Source organism: Callospermophilus lateralis, chromosome 17, assembly GCF_048772815.1.
Source record: "Callospermophilus lateralis isolate mCalLat2 chromosome 17, mCalLat2.hap1, whole genome shotgun sequence".
NCBI lineage: Eukaryota > Metazoa > Chordata > Mammalia > Rodentia > Sciuridae > Callospermophilus > Callospermophilus lateralis.
In genome coordinates, this window is record NC_135321.1 from 53,219,894 (window position 1) to 53,241,966 (window position 22,073).

The 22,073-nt window shown below is 38.8% G+C and overlaps 1 protein-coding gene across 8 annotated transcripts in view; it reads right to left on the reverse strand.

Annotated features, from left to right (window-relative positions):
• Window positions 1–22,073, reverse strand: part of Epb41l3 (erythrocyte membrane protein band 4.1 like 3) — a 227,939-nt gene that overhangs the window by 81,523 nt on the left and 124,343 nt on the right. For 7 of the 8 annotated variants that reach the window (XM_076837139.2, XM_076837136.2, XM_076837137.2 and 4 more), the window contains exons 2-3: window positions 9,002–9,219; window positions 4,061–4,258 (exon numbers count right to left, since the gene is read on the reverse strand). In XM_076837139.2, coding sequence (XP_076693254.1) covers window positions 4,061–4,258; window positions 9,002–9,208 — 405 coding nt within the window. In that variant the 5' untranslated portion in view covers window positions 9,209–9,219. The remainder of the gene's footprint in view (window positions 1–4,060; window positions 4,259–9,001; window positions 9,220–22,073) is intronic. The other variant, XM_076837135.2, reaches the window with a different exon arrangement.

Consider the following 22,073-nt stretch of genomic DNA (forward strand, 5'->3'; position numbering starts at 1 on the left):
TGTTCATAATTCACCTATAATTAATTACATGTATGGGGACAGGGATTAGGGAAGCAATTCGGCTTCTTCCTTGGAGATTTTTGAGTGTTTGTTGTCTCTTTTCTCCTTGGGTCTGAGTAGGAAGGGGCACTGGAAGTTGGTCTGGTCTTAAATAGTGTCTGAGGAATAGCTGGCTTCCCTAAATGCAATTACAGTTTCTCCTGAAATTCTCCTAATGGCAGAACAAGCATCATCACAAGGTTGACAACAATAATCTAAAAACATCTATTTTTGTTAACTTAAAATTTGACATCCTATGATGACTATCTTAGTTTTGTTTTGTGTGCATTAAAAAAGGTTATGAAAACCCTAAAATGATAATCTTTTCAAGTACCTGAAAATAGCTACCCTGTCCCCTCCAAATCCTATGTCTCATTTGTCATGAGAATGTTTTCAGATCATTCACAATCCTGTAATTCTCTCCTGAACAAGCCACAGTCAGAGTTCAAGGTTCTTATCATCATTATAAAACAGCTCTTATATACTAGGAACATACTATAACACAGAAAGTGTAAAATAAATTATTTGCTTTAATAATCTTCTCAATAATATATTTTTAAGGCAAGTGTTTTTGCTTATTGAGTGAACTCTTTGTCCATTTTCTGTTGCTATAACAAAACAGCAGAGACTGGGTAATTCAAAAGAATCTAAGTTTTTTGAGCTCACAGTTTTGGAGGTGATGACATCCATAAACGTGGCACCAGCATCTGGTGAGGGCCATCTAACTCCACTGTAACATGGCAGAGGGCATCATATGGCAAGGCAGAACAAACATACCAGCTGGGGTCACTTTCTTCTTCTACAACCAATAATGCCATCATGGGCCACCTCCAACCCCATGATCTCATCTAATCCCAGTTTTTTTCCAAAGGTGTCAACTCCAAATGCCATCAATATATGAATGTGGGGAACTTCTGGGGGACACATTTAAGCCATGGCAGGAATTAAAGTTTGAAAAATTTAGAAAGTTTCTCAAAATTGCATGAGTTCAAAGAGGCAAGGCTGTTAGCTCACCCTTGTCTGAAGGCTTTGGAGCATTTCTCACATGTCTACAAACACAGTCCTAGAGAGGGCAATGATCCAGCTGAAGGAACCAACAGCTCACCACCTTGTACAAAATAAATATTATATTTCCACGGAAGCGGCCTTTGATAACAGAAGCAGTCTTCACAGCTACACCACACTGTTGAGTTCACATTGAGTTTGCTAATCAACTTAAGCCCAAAGAAGACTTTTACCCAAACTCTTACTAAAACTGATGGCCATTTCCACCAAACAAAAGATCAAGGGATTTGTACTTGATCCCTTCTAGTAGATGAAGTTTTACCTCCAATCCAGCTTTGCCTTACAAGAAAACTGGATTCTGACACTTGGGGGCTTTCACTAGCCTCTTTAAGCTCTTCATCACTTAAAAAAAAAAAATCAAAAACAAAAACTCTGTTCTGTATTTCTGTACCTTCTTCCAAGTCTTGAGAAAAACTCCACTCAGAGAAGAGCAAAGGCCAAAGGACAATCCCCGGGACAATGCTTTTCATTCTCTGTTTACCTATGATGTCCTGTGTGTATCTCGCCATCGAAGCTTTACTTTCCATAATTTACGTCAAACAAGAGGTGTTTTCAGTATGCCTTTTCAACTAGCATCTCACTGCCACCTTGGGAACTACACACTGATGATCCACAATTCACTTTTCTTATTCAATTAATCCACAACAAATAAATGCACTGAACTTTACCATATTCGTGTCCCTCCATCTTTGTCACAATGATGTTAGTAGTAAACATATTTTTTTTCTACCACCAATGTCTGTTGGTGGTAGAAAATATTCTGCTTGGTTTGATGATGTGAGGGAAAAATAAATAAATAAATTAATAAATTAATTAATTAATTTTAAAAAATAAAAAAAGAAGTGGATCACATTAGATTGGGTAGAGAGAAGAGATGGGAGGGGAGGGAAGGGGAAGGGGGGATAGGAAGGACAGCAGAACAAAATAGACATTATTATTGCTGTGGGTATATATGTGACTGCATGACCAATGTAATTATGCAACCTATACACTCAGAAAAATGAGAAATTATATCCCATCTGATTCAAATGTATGATATGTCAAGATCATTGTACTGTCATGTATAACTAATTAAAACAAATAAAAAAATAAGAATAGAGAAATAAAGAGATTTTCAGACAACAACAAAAAAAAAGAAAATATTCTGCTTGCAAACTTTTACATCCCAGAAAAAGTTACTCTTACAAATTTGTCAAATGCATAAAATATTTTATGATAAAGAGTAAGAATTGACCCAACATTGCTATGCTACTCAAAATGCTCACACAGTGAGCATTAAAAGTAAAAATGAATTCTATCCAAATTAATTACAAAAGAAAAATCCTGTGCCCAAAATTACAGTGATTAGCGATAATGAATTGGAAGGCATATATAAAGTAAATTTGACGACCTTTCTCAAGGTTACCAAGTCCTTTAACCTTCACAGAAAAACCCAACTACAAGTACATTATTGGTATCTCCCCATTTTTACAATTATATCTGAATCAAAAATTGAACCCTTTGGTCTAAGAAATTAACCAAAAGCAGAGGCAACAAAATATAAGCAATGGATCTGTGCATGACGAACCTTATTGCATCCTTGGAACCTCCTGAGGTAGCCCACTAATGTTTGTAAAGCTAAAGGATGATTGATTTTTTTTTACAAACCAGTATATGACTGAATAATTTTGATGTAAGAATTATTTTTCTTAAATTTTCTTCTACGTTCCTACAGTTTTTCTTAATTTTTTTCTGTGTTCCTCCAATCTGTAATCATTTAGTAACCCACTCTCACCCCCACCCTAAATTATACTACTGGTATAAAATGAATTTTATCTTGCAAGAAAAGCACTGGCTCCGTGGTTATATATATATATATATATATATATATATATATATATATATATATATATATATGGAAAAAATATATATATAATGATAAGGGGGTTGTAATATGGAGGAAGTAGAGATAATGACTGGGGAACATGAGGAATTAGTTTGATACTGGCCATCAGAGGAGGAAAGAGAAATAGAAACCTGTGACCATACACATGGGCAGTGCCTGTGGGGACTGAGATGGGTGGACTGTGAAAGCTTCAGGGGGAGGGACTGGCTTGGAGGAACACAGAATGCCCCCTTCCTGGATGAAAAGGGCAGAGGCTGGGGGCAGGAAGAATAAGCTCTTTAAATGAAGATACTGAACCTGAAATTGAATCACCTTGCATAAGAGCAAGCCACTGGTTGGTGCATGCAGGGACCTACTCTAATAGCTTGAGTTCATGCCCTGAGTATCACACTATGATACTCAGAGAAGTAAACACTCATCCATCTCCATAGCTACTGACAGGCTGCGTTGTTCTCATCTGCTACCTTGGTCTTACAAAATATCTCTAACCAAGTCATTTAACTGCCCCTTCTCCAAAAGGAATTTTACTTTTCTTTACAGAAAAGAATGAAGAGGAGTATACTCTCTTATACCAAGATCAATGTTCCCCACCAAATGCATATTAAAAATTACTATTCCCTGAGCAAAAAAAGGACATAAATATTTTAAATTCTCCCTCTATTGCTATGTACAGAATTTTAAGTTTCTGCTAATAAGTGACTTGGCCATAAATTATGCAAATAAAAAGGTAAACTTCACTTAAATAACAGGATATAATTTAAAATTTTAATTTTTTAAGCTTCTAATTGTTTTGGTTCCCATCCTGGAAAGTGTTGGGAGAATCCATCTTTTTAATTTTTTTAAAAAAATATGTATAAGATCATGTTTTACTTTTAATTTTAAGATTTTGGGACACCATACATATTTTGAATAATTTGGTTCCCTGTTAAGAGTCAGAAATAATTTTGTATTTATAGATCAGTTGTGATTTTCCAGAGTTCTAGAAAAATAAAGAGGTGGCTTGTGTGTTTTATACCAATATTCCCCAGCTTTCGCCATCTAGGACACCAGAGTTTTAAAATACGTACTTACCTCCACATCACAGGAATATTCTGACCCATCTAGAAGTATCACTTTGCACTGCATGCTTTTAGGTTTTTTGACAATCTTTAATGGAGACCGAGAGAGTTTACTGCTATATGATTTCTGAGAAAGTTTATCTTCTTCAAATTGCTGATACTCAAGCTGTTTTGCAGCTGCGGCAGCAAACTCCTGTTCCTTGTCAGTGACCTGTGAAGAGCAAACAATGAAGAGTTTTCATTGCAAGGCAGGAAATAAATATTGCATCGCTTGGGCAATGGCACAACTCTTTTGGGAAAGAGGCTGTTTTCCCCTGTTCTAGAGGAGAAGGATCTGAAATAAAGTATCAGGAGTGGATAAACATACACACACAGGTATTTATAACGCTCAGTTTCACCTAAACAACTTTTGCCATTTAAATGCACCGATGAGTCCTTATATCAATTTGACTCCAGGATTTAATTTAGAAGCACTGAGTTAGAAATGCCATCAAGATTTCACTAAGCAAAAAAGGAGAAATTCACTCCTGACATTTCAAAAAAGGCATCAAATCAGATGGATCTCTAATCATCTAGATTTCATCTTATCTACTCCATTTTTCAAAATTCACTTGATACTTGTATATTCCTTGACCTTTTTCTATCTGTTCCATCCATAGACTTACAAGGAATCTTACAAACGACAAGGCTTAAGAGAGCTTCAAGTATTAATCTTTTCAGTAATTTTATAACTGTTAAAATATTTGATTTAGCTCTAAATCAATTCGATGAAGTCAGCAGTACTGAAATTCATCACAAAGTAATCCCTTAAGTCTGCTTCTCTTCATTATAATGAGTCTGTATGAGAACAGATCAAAACTGTCCAAAAGCTTTAATCTGCTTCTGAATGACAATAGGCTAGTCCAGGCCAGACTCTGCAGTGGACACCCCAGGAGGCACAGAAATTCTCCCTGAGTCGATTCCCTTGACATCTCTGTGCATGGCTCTCTTACAACTCTCTTTGGTTAAGTGACCACCAGTGGTGGTAGGACACATTCAATCTATAGCCAGACTATCATCTCCACCAGCCTAAAAATATGCACCAGCAGTCCTCACAAAGATACACACTGATATTCTGTTCAGGCTCCTCGAAATAAGTGTGAAATTTTCTCTCACAGGAGTATACTATTAGTTTGGTGCTAAAAGTACATGGGCTCTTGAGTAAAGACAGTATTGACAGTTTATCATTTCAGCTGTTTTTTTTTCCCCCCATTGGCTTCTACAATTTTATAACTACAATGTCATTCTAGGTATATTTATTTTGGATTTTAGGTATGGATTTCTGCATTTTCTACCTTGTTTTCGATCTAGAAGACTGCTAATACAGTCCTTTCTTCTAACACCATGCCTAGGAACTCTAAGTCTTGTGAAGTCATTAAGAATAGAAAGAGAACAGTCTGTTGAGCTTATAAAAATAAGCCAAGAAAAACAAATTGAGTAACCATTACCACAAGTTAGAATAGTTGAGAAGGCTGAGACAGGAGGATCATGAGTTCAAAGCCAGCCTCAGCAAAAGCAAGGCTCTAAGCAACTCAGTGAGACCCTGTCTCTCTAAATAAAATACGAAATAGGGCTGGGGATGTGGCTCAGTGGTCAAGTGCCCCTGAGTTCAATCCCTGGTACCTAAAAAAAAAAACAAAAAAACAAAAACCTGTTGAGAAGGCAAGCTCCAGCTCAAATAGGTTAGTAAACTAAAGAAAACTTTCTCTGGCCATCTGCTACAACTTTTTTGACCATTATCCTTTTCCTATCATTGCATTAAAATTTTTAAAAAGTATAAGAAATCCATAAAACTGTCATTAATATTGGCTTTGAGGTAGTTTAAGGAGAAGTTTAATAACCCTGGAATTGTTTATCAACAACCACACTTCATTTTGTGAGATGCTCTATAATTTATACAAGGCTTTTTGCACGCTTAACTTACATTTCATCTCATCATAGGCAAGGTCAATTGAAGCTATGTTTTTATTTAATTTTATCTGGAATCAACTTTTTCTATGTATTGGGAATGACAAAATTTCATTTTTCCTCTACAAAAATAAAAATGTCTGTGTCTGAGAATAAAGTTTCTGGGGTACTGAATTGTCAACTCCAGAGCATCTTAAACCACCACTCAAAGGGCAGGCCTCATTTCTGGGAACACTTGAAAGACGAATCTACATCTGAGGCTCTTATAACACATTTTACAAATAACTTTAACAGCTCTAGAAGAGCAGACCAAGTACCTCAAATGAAATGTCAATCGCCGACACACAATGCATTGGAATTTTAAAATATCAGTATCAACCACTTTAATAAATCCTGTATTTTATTCAATCCTCAATAGCAGCTCTGAAATGGAGCTATTATCACTCTCATTTGTAGAGGAGGAAAGACAGAACCAGGGAACCTTCTCAAGGTTAGAAAAATTAGAAAACTGGAATTAAAATTCTGCCAAACCCATGTTTAATCATCACTATACACCAAAATATGCCTTTCTCCAATTACCTGCAACATAACTGGCTTCCTCTATTATGAAGCAAAGAACTTCATGGAAGAGCCTTAGACAAGACCATTTCTGAGAGTTTCATTTTGTAGACGAACATTATAAAGCCTGAGGGCCTGAAGAGTCCTTTGAGGCTAGTAATAATCAGGAGATAAGACTAAGGTCTTGCCCTGTGCAGCCAGGTATCGCCCTCTCTGGTGATTTTATATCACTTCTCTTGCTTAGCTTCAAGCATCTGACTATAGAATGTAGAAGTACAGTCTCATACCACATAACAATATTTTGGCCAACAATGGACTGACTGTACATGATGGTGGTCCTGTTAAGATTACAATAAAACTGAAAAATTCCTATTGCCTGGTGACATCACAGCCATTGTAATGTCATAGTGAAATGCACTGCTCACATGTCTGTGGTGTGCTGATGCAAACAACCTTCCTGTGCTGGTAGTCATATAAAAGTATAGCATATGCATAATACTCAACAATGATATCAAATGACTATGTTATGGGTTTATGTCTTCCCCATACTGTATGTTTTAAGGTTACTTTAGACTGTACTCCTTCTACTTCTAAAAAACAAGTCTGTTCCCAGCTTGGTGATACATACCTACAATCCAAGAAATATGGGAGACTGAGATAAGAGAATTGCAAGTTCAAGGCTAGCTGTGGCAATTTAGAAAGACCCTGTTTCAAAATAAAATAAAAAGGGGTGGGATGTAGCTCAGTAGAACAGCACCCCTGAGTTCTATCCCCAGCATTGCAAATAAAACAGAACAAAAATCAAGTTTGTTATAAAAACAGAATGCTGTGTTAGGATAGTAGCGGTCTCGCTGAGCTCATGTTTGCCATGCTTTTTTATTATCATTTTCTCTTGTGCTTCATTTCATCTCATATCGTTCTGTTCATGATGGCACAAGGTGCCATAGGCCACACACACAGGTGTGTGTGTGTGTGTGTGTGTGTATACACACACACGTACATGTATATATAACCATATGTATGGCTATATTTACACATACAGTACATATATATACATATACATACATAAAACCCTGCACTTACACAACCTGAATGGTACAGCCTGCTACCACCTAGGTTATGTAAGTGCACTCTATGATGTTGACATGATGATGAAATGACCTAATGACGCATTTCTCAGGATGTGTCCTGCCCATGAGGAACACCTGACTGTGTATTAAGTCATGTTTAGGCACAGAGACTCATCCTTTTCTAGAATTATCTCCCATTTTCATGTTTCATTTTAGAACTAAGAGGAAAAAATTTTTAAAAAGCCAAATAACCTAATAATTTTAAATTTCTGAAGATTAAAGGAAACCAAACAAATATTAAAAAAAAAACACCAGAAAACATACAGAAAACCATAATGCCAACAACAGCAGTTCCTTAGATTTTATATGCAGGGCTGGGATGGCATCCCCATCACTCAGCACAAAACCTCCTGGACCAAATAGAACAACTACTCATAAACTGAAAGTACATGTTATTATTAATTCTATTTAAAAGAAGAACTTGCAAAGGTAGGACAAGAAAAAAATAATCTGGTTGTAAACATAGAGCTTAAAATTATAATAGTAATGCTGTCATTTCCAGAGATTTTCACTGATAACACTGATTTCCCTCATCATTTTCTAAAATTTCTAGCTCAACACAAATACTTTCAAACTATAAGAAGCCAATCATTTGGTAAGGACTCCAGATTTTGTACTACATGCAAATTAGTACTCTAAAACGTATTGATTCCAATTCCGAAGTTTTAAGGCAAAAGAAAGGCAGATTCATTGGAAGCCTGGATATAAACCATAATTTGTCTTTGGTAATGCTGGGGGGATAGAAGTCGGGGCTTCCAGGGCCTCTTGCATTCTAAGCATGTGCTTTACCACTGAGTCATAGCCCCAGCCTCTCGAATAAAATCTTGTTTTAAAAAAATACATTATTCATGACAACTCGAACATGTGTAGGCACAGAGTTGATGATATACAGGGGAGGAAAAGAGACCTATGTGAACAGCCACTAAAAATAGGGGGGAAAAAAACAAAACAGTTCTAACCCTTAGACTTGAAATTAAAAAACACCACCAGCATAATTAAAGCTGCCAGTTTTCTGTCCACCCTTCTTATAAATCCAGATATGAACAATTGAACAATAATTTCTCCAAGTCCAGATTTCAGTGTGAGTTTAAGTGTTTTAATTTAAGGAAGGAGTCACCACGCAGGCTTGGGGGATGGCATTGACTGACAGCCTTAAAATAGCATACATTTTCATCTGCCTGGAACCACGGGGCCAAAGCAGATGACCCCTCATAGCTGCCTCTGGTGCTAAGAAACCAAGGTGAAAGTAGAGCCTGGAGAAGCTCAGCAAACAGCCCTTAATTGCTTTCCTGGCCTTTGCCTGCGGGGGCGCGGCTCACCTCCCTCCGCACCGGGGTGCTGTGCGCCGCCGCAGCCTCAAACTGCTCCAGCGCCGGAGGCTCCTCACCGCTGCCGCTCCCGCTCCCGCTCGGGGGCTCCGGAGGCCCGGGCTGAGCCCCCGCTTGCCCCTGTGCACCCGCTGCCTCCTGGGGCTCGGTCTCCTGGTCTGCCTTGGATTCAGAGTCTGATCCGGATTCGGTCGTCATGGTGGATTGTTCTGCAAAGAGACAAAAAAAGGGAAGGTCCTGTGACTGGGTGCAAGCAAAGCAGGGTGCTAACCTTGAAAGGCAGAGATACCCATACACAGGGAAGGAAGAGAGATTGCTTAACCAGGAGCAATTCTTTCTATTCCGCAGGCCCAAGAGAAGACTTCTCAGAGGTACCACAAAGAACTCCCAATAGCTAAATTGTGGAATCAACCCAGATGCCCTTCAGTAGATGCATGGATAGGGAAACTTTGGTATAATATGCACAATGGAATATTACTCAGCATTAAAAGAGAATAAAATCATGGCACTTGCAGGTAAATGGACAGAGTAAGAGGATATAATGCTAAGTGAAGTAAGCCAATCCCAAAAAACTAAATGCTGAATGCATTCTTTGATATGAGGATGCCCGCTCATAATGCTGATGGGGGTCAGGGGAGAATGGAGGAACTTTAGATAGGGCAAAGGAGAGGGAGGGGATGGGAGGCGGCAGGGGGGTAGGAAAGACTGGAATGAGTTAGACCTCATTACCCTAAGGACATGTATAAAGACCCAAATGGTGTGAATATACTTTGTGTACAACCAGTGACTTGAAAAATTGTGCTCTATATGTGTAATCTGAATTGCATTGCATCCTGCCAACATATATAACAAATTAGGGTAAATAAATAATTTAATAAAAGAGAAAAAGATGAGCACCCAAGAGCAGCTCAAAAGGAACAGAGAACCAGGAGTGGAAGTTGATTTGTAATGATTACAGGTTTTCTTCCAGTAGCCTAATAAGGCTTCTGCCACAGATGATCACAAACAGACATTTCAAAAATGGTTAATAATTGAATAACAATTTCAGAAAAGTGAATTAGCTGACATGAGGGAAGGATGATCTTGCAATGGTAGACATTCCCTCTCATTCTCATGTTTCTTCCCTCTTTTCTCTACACAGGGGTCATCCCCACCACTGAATCTGTAGATTTTTCTAGGAACAAATGCCTTTCCCATGTGACTTCTCTTAATTCGGCTACCTTCTTTGGAAGTGGAAACTGCAACTACCATAGAGATTTCTTCAGGAGTGTGGCCTCAAACCAAGATCCTAATAATATGTAATATGACCTTCTGACATATAACCACCATCTTCTAATAGTTTGCTGTTCAAGTTTATTATTTTGTGCTCGTTTCCACAGCTGCCAAAAGAGACTCATTTACACCTGAGAAGTGATTTTCTATTGTTATTTGTTCTCCTAATAGACACACTACTGTGTTTTAAGGAAGATTTTTACTCTAAGCAAGAAAGCTGCTATGCCAAGTAGATACGACATTTTGTTTCTTAACCTACGAATGTGAGGTAAATATCTCAAAAATATGTATCTCAGGTTGTGTAATAATTTCCCTTCCTAGTTCTAATTTTATGATAAAAATATCCTGAGCAAAGGGCTAGTGTAATACCTTCAGTAAATGATATATTCACTGACATAATATAGAATTATTGAAAAATAAACTAGTAACTGTAGTAAAGCCCTATCTTCACAACACACATTGGAATATGTTTACAAATTTGAAGAACATTGCAAAAAAACCACTCAATGCTTCATCTGCACTTTTTTTTAAAATTATTATTCCTTTTCCCAATTCCCAGCTACACCTTCTGTTGAATAAAAGACATGTCAACTTGGCATGTGCTGAGCTGCCCAAAGCATATGTAAATACCAAGTCCACAGGCAGAGCAAGAAAATGATCCAAGCAAAACTAACATAGTCTCTTCTTTTTCTTCCTATATCACATTTTAGATTTTAGAGCAAATCTTGAAGGTAAACATTTGTATTTTCTCTGGTCCACTTATCCTGGAAAGTGGAATGAGCCCAAAGAGATAACAGCTGAGGGAGACAAGGTGTTCATATGGAAGAATTCAGAGCCTACAGCTGAATTCCCATCTTGGGAAGGGGGAGGATCAGAACTAATAGTCAACTGAACTCACCCAACATTTACCGAGTACCAAATAGAAGCCAAGTGTTGCCTGTGGTTTAGAAGCAGGAGATTAAAATGTTATAACCCATCCCCCCTCTACCCCAAGGACTTCATCGCCTGAGGCAGAAATGGAGTGTCCTTTAGTAACTTCCTTTAGTAAGTGAGCATTTTGTTTTAGCTAGAATCCCTCCGCCTGCCTTGAGATGGTGATGAGCAGTGATCATGTGATTAAGTCTGGACAATGAAACAACAGGAAAAAAAAAAAAACTTATTCAATATTCAGATCGTCTTCATAGAGACAAAGTCACTTGCTCCGGGGGACTCCGATTGTCATTGACTAGAAAATGATGACAAATGTCATAGTCTCCCTTAGACACAGCCATGGATGTGCCATGTTGAGGAGAATGTCAGAGTCACACCACTTGTTCTGAGTTGTCACATGAAGCAGAAGTCTGCTTTTGCCTTGTGTGAACCTTAGTGTACTGGCCCATACCCCTATGTGTGATGCATTCTATGGACGACGGCATTAATGCCCCTGTGGTTCTCACTCTCCCTGATCTCACACCCCCCTCAGCTGCTACTGAGTTCCTCTTCTTCTCACTCCTGACTCAACCTAAAAGGAAAAAAAAAAAAGTTGCTGACCCTACTTGTCTTCCTCACTTCCTCTCTTCTGGCTCCTACCCCACCCACTTCATTGAGGTGCTCTTGTGGTCAAGGCAGCGGACCATGCGCTCTTCCCTGTTCTACCATCTGACCTCCGGGCAGCTCTGACCCAGGCAATGAACTCTCCTTGTCAACCCACTTCCCTGTCTTGGGGATTCAGACAGCACCATTCTCCCCGCAGTCTCCTTCTGTCTGGCCTCTGTGTGGCCAAATTCCAGAGTATTCCATCCTGGGCCCTCTGTTCTCTCATCACACCTTATCACACCTTCTTCCCAGCGTGCCACACACTTTCCCAGGGTTTTAGATCCTTCCTCTATGTCAGAGGTTTCCACACTCACACCTCTAGTTCACATCTCTGTTCTGAGCTTCCGACTTAGCATCCCTTCGCCCACTTACCACTCCCGCCGAGGCCATGGAGGTGTCTCCTGATTTCCCCCTATACCCATCCCCTCCCTCCCTCATCTTCCTCACCTCAACAAGGGGAAAGGCTGCTTCTTCAAGCCCATCACCCCTGATATTTTCCTTCCCCTCAACCTTCTTATCTCATACACAAGGGAAAGTTCTCCTGGTTCCATTTCCAAAATAAATCTTTAGTTGTCCCCTGTCCCTCCATGAGCCCCTATCATTTCTCTCCTGGATTCCTTTCTGTCACCTCTGACTAGTTCTTGTCCTGCTCCCGCTCACCTCTGTGTCTAATCTCCATAAAACAGTCATCCAGTCCTATCCACACTCACTGCTGAAAATGCTTTTAACAGCTTCTCAAGGCACTTGAAGTAAAATCTAAACTCATAATTACCATGGCCTTCAGGGATATGTCCAGGCCCTGACACCCTAGAGGTGCCTGGCCCCTCAACCCACTATGACCCAGCCACAGTAGATGTCATTTAATTTCTACTCCACAAAGTCACCTCATTCTTCTGTTCTTAGGCAGCCCACTCCCCATTCCTCAAATGTTGGCTGAGAAAGGCCTTCCTCATTCACCAACATTCTAGCTGTGCCTGAGTTTTCTTCCTGCAATAGTTAAACTATAATCATTCTCTTCTCCTTTACCTCCAACCTAGCTATTCCCGGTGGGAACCATGTATTTATATCTACTATACCCAATAACAACCCAGTATCTGGAATGTGGTGTATCACAAGTTACTTGATAAAGAATGAGGCTGCAAAACCAACCTCATTTATTATCCAATCTATGTATTTTAAAGTGTAATGACTCTTACTGAAAGGATAGATATTTCTATGTCTGACATAGCTAAGAAAATAGAACTTGATCAAAAATTTCTGAAAAGGACTGGGATTGTGGCTCAGCAGTAGAGCATTTCCGAGCCCATGTGAGGCTCTGGGTTCCATCCTCAGCACCACATAAAAATAAATAAATAAAAAATATAAAGGTATTGTGTACAACTACTACTAAAAAATAAATATTAAACAAAAAATTTCTGAAAGATCCATAAGGAAAAAAATTTACAAATATAAATTTCATATATGTATATGTAGACATGTATATTTGTTACCTATACCTATGTATATGGATTTAATCTAAATTACACACAAATGGTAAATTTAGTATTAAAAGTAAATATGAGGGGCTGGGGTTGTGGCTCAATGGTAGAGTGCTTGCCTAGCACGTGTGAAGCCTTGGGTTCGATTCACAGCACTACATATAAATAAATAAAATGAAGGTCTATTGACAATTAAAAAAGTATTTAAAGAAAAGTAAATATGAGAATATTTACTTTCAGTGAACCAACCCAAATAACAGTTAATTTAGTCCAAAGTGAAAATATCAGAAGAGGAAAAGGGAAAATTGGAAAACAGTTTTCACTGCGTTGGAAAGGAAAAGGTACAATTTTAAATAGCAAGAATCATCCCAGAAAGCAAGGAATTAGTATAATGTGTGTGTGTGTGTGTGTGTGTGTGTGTGTGTGTGTGTGTATGTATGTGTTTCTACCTGCCAAGTTTGAAAAATCGTAACACAGTTAACATCAATGCAGTCCACTGACACTACTGGTTTTTTTTTTTTTTTTTTTTTTTTTTTTAATATAATGCTTCTGTCAAATGAAAGTCTTCCAAAAGAAACAAAAAGAAAAGGTTTAGAGCTGGGTGTGGTGGTACACGTCTGTAATCTTGGTGGCTTGGGAGGCTGAGGCAGGAGGATCGCATATTGGAGGCTAGCTTCAACATTAGCAAGGCCCTAAGCAACTTAGTGAGAACTTGTCTCAAAATAAAAAAATAAAAAGGGCTTTGTATGTGGCTCAGTGGTTAAGCATCCCTGTGTTCAATCCCTGGTACCAAAAAAGCAGCAGCAGTAGCAGCAGCAGCAGCAGCACACTCCTGTAATCCCAGTGACTTAAGAAACTGAGACAGAATGGCAACTCTGAGGCCAGGCGGGAAAACTTAGCAAAGTCTTTTATCAAAATAAAGTTTTAAAAGGCTGTGGATGTGGCTCAGTAGTTAAGTGTCCCTGGGTTCAATCTCTGGTACCAAAAACAAAAACAAACAAGCAAAAAAGGTTTGGGTAGGTGTTTCACAGAATCCCTATTTAAAAAAAAAATAAAAATCACAGTCACTAAATCGTGAGTAAAAAATGGAAAACATAAACAGCCAATAGAAAAAGCATTAAAATAAAGATGCTCAATTTTTCCTATGGCAATAAAGTTCTTGCATACAGATCACTTTCTTATTATTAAAGGATTTTGAATATAATCAAATTTTTCTTACTATATTTTATCAGTATCATATTTAGGATTCTCTGTTACTGTTACAAAGAATGGCTCAGTAAGTCATAGCCATAACATCGAATGTCAAAACTGTTAAAGAAAGAAAAAGCTAAAATCTTATTCCAAACTACAAATGTTTCTCTTCATTTCACTTTAAAAATCTATACATAATCTTTAGAGACATAATACATGGAAATAACCAGCAGCAAATAAGTTTCATGTATGATGCTGGGTGAATAAATTTCTGCTTCCTTTTCCATAAAATGAGCTCAGACTAGGAATTAGAATGCATAGGATTCCTCTCTGAGGAGTGAAGTGAGTGGGCTGGAGAGATGGGAAGGAGGAGGCAGAAACTGCAGATCCCCCCATCGGAGCCAACAAATCTGTCATCTCTTGCACTATCTTCCTGCAACTTCTTTACTACTTTTTACATACAGCTTTTAAAATGTAGTTTATATATACTTTTAATACCAACATGTTCCTTGCTAAATAGGTTTTTTAAAAAAGAAATCTATCTAAACACATTAGTCCCTGGACTCACTAAATATGAACAATGGAAGGAAAAATTAATACAGCAATATCCCAACTGTTGTCAGTGTTATCACTCCAGTCATGAAATCATTTTGTACCTTCTTTTATCTTTAATTCCAAGACTTGTCTCCAAGGCAGAAAGCCAGCTCTACACAAGCTGAATTAATATGCAAAATAGATGGGGTTCAACAACTGCCTATCAACTAGTTAAATAATAACCCACCATTTTTTTTTTAATATTTTTTAGTTGCGGATAGATTTTTATTTTTTTAATACATGGTGCTGAGAATCGAACCCAGTGCCTCACACAGATCAGGCACGTGCGCTGCCACTGAGCCACAGCCACAGCTCCCCCACCATTATTTTCTATATATGACTATTCCACAGCATACCTTACCTGTCATACACCCCAGAAACCACAGAACCTCCAATCTCAAACTCCTGTGCCCCTCTCAAACATTTCACTGGCATATTACTTTTTCTAGTACTATATGAATAATATAATGAATGAAAAGCATTGCTGCTTTTTTATTAATGTTAATAAAATAAAACTTTTCTATCAAGAGAGAGTTAAGTAATAAGCCTTAAAATGTAAGGCTTTTTAATTCTGAAATCTCACTAGAATCAATATCCAGAGTTCCACATCTGAAGGGGCCTAAGTTCATATGGTTCCAAAAAAACAAAAAAACCAAAAAACCAGTAATGATGGCCTAGATCAGCAAATTCCATTTCCAAACTTTTTCTAATATTCCTCTTCTCTATGTACATGACAACATAAGCAATTAATAAACTGATTTTTTAAATGGCAAACAATTAACATCCAATATTATAACTTTAATAGGTTTATAAGTACACTACTTCACTCGAGTACATAAATGCCAAACCATTATTTCAAACTAGATTTTTATGATATTTACATTGGTTTGTTTCTTCTTCTTTTTTTAATTTTTTTTGGGGGGGTTGGTTTTTTCAGTGCTGAGGACAGAACCCAAGGCCCCTTGCATGAGCTACATCACTGGCCTATGGTTAATGTTGTTGTTCTTCTTCTTACACTATTTCTTGCTTTTGGGATGACTCTTGCTACTTAAAATTGCACCTTTCCCTTTCCAAATCAGTAAAGACAATTTTCCAAAATTCCCTCCTCTTCTAATATACTCACTTTGCATTAAATTAACTGTTGATTACTTGGATCACTTTACTGAAAGTAAACATTCTCATTTGCAATCCCAAATAGAGAGTGATAGAAAATGCTTAACTTTGAATTAAAACTGTGCCCTTTTAATATTAAATTTACCTTACTCTTTGTGGGATTTTTTTCCTTTCTTTTTGGTACAGAGGATTGAACCCAGGGGCTCTTTACCACTGAGCTGCATCCCCAGCCATTAGAGACAGGGTCTCACCAAATTGCTCAGGGGCCTTGCTAAGTCTCCGAGGCTGGCTTCAAACTTGCTATTCTCCTGCCTCAACCTCCAGAGTCACTGGGATTACTGGCATGTGCCATGGTGCCTGGCTCTTTCGTGTTTTGTTTAGGCTGAAAAGCTTTAAATTTCTAAAAACTTCAAGTCCTAAAAGTTGAGGTAAGGACTTTCCTAAGCATGCTAGGCTGGTGGAAAGAAGAGTCTTTTATTTTTTAAAAGAAACATAAATTGCATTTCCATATGCCTTTCAGGGATATATTTATTAAGAGATTACCAAGAGAAATGTTAATGAGCTTCAAAGGATGTATCCTGCAAGTGTTAATGAAATCATATGTACAATTCCCAATCCAATCACCTACAAAAGGATGTGGTCATTGTCATGCATTTCAAGCTTTCTTTCTTTTCAGCTCTAATTTTTTACTCCAAAGGAAAAAAAAAATTGTCAGTAGGTCTTCATCTTTTCCACCACTAAAAGTAGCATCTTTAAAGTCTCCATCTCCTAACTAAATGACTGTTAAATTACATTTTGTATTCAAATTTACCTCTCATGCTGAAATGAAAATTCAGTGACATTTTATTAAAAGATACAAATGTAAGACTTAATGAAAGAAAATGCTTAATATAGATGTGTGAGACAGACTTCCTATGGAATAGCAAAGTATTTCATACATGAAAAACCCCTTTGTACTATTTACCCGCTTACAAGGATACTGAGCCAACAATGGACAAATTTTTTAAAAATCAGCTTTTTCCCTTATATATTTCAATTACAAATTTATAGGTGAGGAAAAGCAAATAGGCTGATAGAACTTAGCAGAAATACTTGTGACCACCAAATGCTATTTACCAGCCTGCTAAAGCCCTCAGTTGTTAACACATGAGAAGACGGTAATATCCCTTAGCCCTTCCACTGGAGTGTCTTTATTTGCATTTTTAAAAAAATTTCATATACCCAAAACTAACCACTCACAAGAAACCAAAATGATCTGCTGTGGGTCTCACCCTCCAGCCTTCCCAGATGGCCCTACGTCTCTGCTTTTCTTTAGAGCCAGTCTTCTGGAGAGAATCTTCTTATGCTATCTCCACATTCTCTCTCTTACTTATTCATTCGTCAGTATATTCCCTATTATCTTAGTCAATCTCACCAAGGATATCAGTGGCATCCCCTCGAGCCAATGAATCCCAAGTGACATCTCTTCTGTCTTTCAATTCTCCACGAGTGGGGGACACTTGCAATCTTCCTTCTATCTTTCCTGACTACTTTTCCTCGTTTTCATTTGCCCCTTCATATCCCAGTTTTTAAACTTGACAGCTTTTTGGGAATCAGTGTCACTCTTCAAATTCTCTGTCTTGGAGAGATCATTTACTTCTTTTTAGATACAAGGACAATTCCAAAATATAAGTCTCTCAATTTGTCCCTTGTGAACTTCAGACCCAAATTCACCCTCCTCCTCGCTTGTCTCAAAGGCAGCTACACCTAAAGGGACAGACCACTTGTTAAGTGTAGTGGTTCCCCACTACCGCCAGCTTCCTCCCCACCCCACTTCAGCCTTCTGCATTTCAACAAGTGGGCCTCCATCTGTCCAGCTGCATCATGCTGGGTACAGACCACCTCTCAGATTCCCAACTCCAATCTGCCTCATGCATATCAAGGTCACCTCTTGTGTTTAAAGAAAGAATAAGAGGAAGACGAAAGGAAGATCTAGGCAGAGGTTGTCAACAAGCAAAATCAGAACAGCATGAAAGATCACTGGCTCTTACTTAGGTGAGAAGATACGGTCTTCTGTGGCTGGAACAGAGGGATGTGGGAGTGGACGACGAGGGGCCACAAGAGCCAGACAAGCAGAGAGAGAGCCCAGCAAGCTGTCTGGTCTCACCAGGGGGAGCTGGCCTCCTTACACAGAGGTCAGTTGGGCAGCTATGAGGACAGCTGACATGGGAAGGACAGCTGGATTTCCCCATTGTTTCAGCTCAAAATTAGGCCAAACAGGCCTTGATGAGGCAACAGAGGGTCATTTTCTCCTCATAGTACAAAGCAGTCAGCTTTAGGATTAGACATTAAAAATACCTTCCAAAAAGTTGACAATAAAGAGTTGACCAATAGTAGGGAAAATTCTGAACAATTTTTTTTGTTTGTTTGTTTTGTTTTTTCCCAAATATGCTTTTTAGCCACATACACACAAAAGTAAGTTAAAATCCTCTAAGCCAGGGCTAGGTTTGTAGCTCAGTGGTAGAGCACTTGCCTAGCATGTGTGAGGCACTGGGTTTGATTCTCCGCACCACATGCAAATAAATTAAATAAAGGTCTGTCAACAACTTAAAAAAAATTTTTTTTTAAATCCTCTAAGCCAATATGTCAACTCTGGTAGAGGTCACTGATTTTTTTAAGATTATGTCGAAAGCAACAATTTGGAATTTTTATGAAGGAAATATAAGAATCAAAAATTACTTCCATAATGACCCTTGTAAGCCTGCAAAAGATTTCCCAAGGTCTATCAATATGGAGATGAAGATTTCAAAACAGCACTGGGCATTACTATTCAGTGTTATAAATTTAAAACACCTAATCAAGATTTTTTTTTTTTTTTTAAGGCCACAGTCCTCTATTTCAAGCCGTTTGCATTCTGACAAGTTACCCTGAGAAGCAAAAACATCCCAGTCCTCAGGAAGTAAGGACTCAGCCCAGAGAAGGGGACTGCAAGCAAGTCTGTGGGGCAAGATGGGTTTCCATAAGAAATGATCACTAACCTTCAGTCCCAAGTTAAGAGACCAGTTTTAAACTGCAGATGTAAATAAAGTCACAGACTATTTCAGATAGACAAAAGGGAAATCAGAGGTACATAAATGTGCAAGGACACACCCTGGTAGGGAGTCACATGATGGGGCAAGAGGGTATGGACCAGCCAGGGGGCCCAAATCTGCCACACGCTCTGTGACCTCAATAGAATTTGGTTTCCCTTTCTGTTCCAAAATTCCAAAATTCTAGGGTTCCTGGGAACCAAAAAACAAAACTGTTGTATTACCAGCACGAAATCTAAGGGAAAAAAATCTGCCCTGTAAGATTAGTGAAGACAGATGCCAGCTGTGTTCACTACTGTCCCTCCTGGTCCACTGGCACACTTCTTCTAGGGCAGGCAATCATCAGCACTCTAGTAAGAGACAGGGGCATTTACCACTGCACAGGTCAGGCAGAAGGCCTCATTAACTATTTGAATCTATTACATTTCTTCCCTCTTTTTTTTCTTTTTTTAAGTAAGGTACTGGGGATTGAACCACTGAGCCACATTCCCAGACCTACATTGTATTTTATTTAGAGACAGGGTCTCAGTTGCTTAGCACGTCACTTTTGCTGACTGACGATGACTTTGAACTCGTGATCCTCCTGCCACAGCCTCCCAAGCCCCTGGGATTACAGGTGTGACACCACCTCGCCCGGCTAATATTTCATTTTGTTCACTGAAACAATACATTATTCAGATACCAGATAATATGAAAAAGTTAGAAAAAACACTCTTACCTAATAGATTGGAAAAATCTATTTATAGTAAGCTGGTGGCTTTTATTTTAAAAATGTTTAGGTCTATGAGTAAGCAGAAAAATTAACAAATGCAGTTTAAAATATATGAAGGCCTAGATATGGTGACAAATGTAAGCATAAGCATCCACCTTATCAATATACATAGTTTCATATTTCCAAACCCACCTGGTGCCAAATACCAGAGCATAAAACTTCCTATACTTCAGGAAAAAACACCAAGAATCTTTCTTTGGCTGTTCTTATAAGTTCCCCTAATAAGTTTTAATAAAGTAGGCAGCTGGCTCCCTTTTGGAGGAAGAGGGACTTGAACTAGTGTCAGGTTTTAATAGAGTTCAGGGACCCTTTAGGTGGGGCTAGGGGCTGGCAGAACTACTTGCAAATTAAGACTATGGTGTGAGTGGCAGATGAACCCATTCAAATTCCAGGGTCTTTGCATTATGTGCGCTGTCAAGAACAAGGTTATCAAACCTGGATTCCTGGATACCAAAAGTTCAGGAAGGGGCAACTAAGGTCCCCAGAGTGTGTCTTGCAATTTCAAAGCAAAGTGCACATCTAGCAATGACACTGGCTGCACACACCAATCTGGCTTCTTTGCTTTTGGTTGGGAATTTATTAGTTAAGGTTACAAACTATGGCTGCAACACTGCTTCGTTCATTATTACATCCCTTCAACAAACACTTGCAGAACAGATGTTCCGAGGCCTGGTGATACATCTTAAAAAGATGAGCAAGGTCTCTGCTTTGATGAGGACTGTATTTGGAAGTGCAAAATAAATTTTAAAAGTCAGCTCGAGATGGATGTTGTTAAACAGTCCAGGTATAGTAGAGGAGTGCTGCTTTGGGCTGGGTGGTTAGGAATGACCACTCTCAGAAGAGGGCATATAAGCCCTATTCAGATATCCGGCAGAACGGCCATGTAGAGATACGGAGGTAGGGATAAGCCTCTAAGGAAGACTTGGGCTCAGACCTTAAGGATGAACTGAGCTTGGGGTGATCAACGAACAAAACCAAGGCCCGAGTCCCTGGAATGGGGGAAGCATGGGGAAGAACAGAAGCAGACAAAGAAGATGGAAGCCGGGGTAAGACCCCACGGTCTTTGAAAGCCAGTGGATGAAGCTGGATTTTACTGTCAATGCAATGGAGCATTTTAAAGTGGGGAATGGTTTTATGGCTGCTTTGAAAGGTTACTCTGGTTTCTGAATGAAGGTGCAAAGGTGGGCACAAGTAGATCAAGCAATGGCAACAGAATTTCCAGGTGACAGAAAATCCCAGGTAGCAAGAGAGAAAATGAAGGGAAGCGGTATCCATCTAGTGCTGATCCAAAGCTTTTTTTTTTTTTTTTTAATATTTATTTTTTAGGTGTGGATGGACACAACACAATGCCTTCATTTTTATGTGGTGCTGAGATTGGAACCCGGGTCCCACCCATGTTAGGGGAGCACTCTACCACTGAGCCACAATCCCAGACCCTCGATCCGAAGCTTTGACTGCAGCTTTGGTAAGAGAGAGAAAATGAACTGAGCTAATGGGCAAAATCAATCTCTTAAATGTGTTAGGTCTCTTGTTTACATCAGGGTCCCTGGAGGGGAAAAGACTGCAAATAATACACTCTCCAACAGGCCCTTAGACAGGGAGCCCACCAACAAACAAATGTCAACAGTTTGGCCATTATTCTTCGATAATGGTTCCTCCATCACGGGAAATCATTAGCCCACCATACCTCACCAGCAATACTTCTTAAAATCATCAAGACCAGGTGAAAAGCAATGCCTGCCTTCATTTATAAATGATGTGTTCCTGTGGTTTCAGTGGCACTTTCAGTCTTCCAAAGAAAGCAAACCTAAAACAGGTTCAGGTGAAGAGCTATGGCCTTTGGAGTATTAAATGTGCTTCTACGCGTCATCTGAGAATCTAACCAAAGGACAAATGGCACCTGTACCTATATGCTTGTTTGGTACGTAATTCAGCAGAAAATCAGAGTCTCCATAAAATTTTAACCTGTCTCTGATTTTGTCATTATTGGGAACCTACTC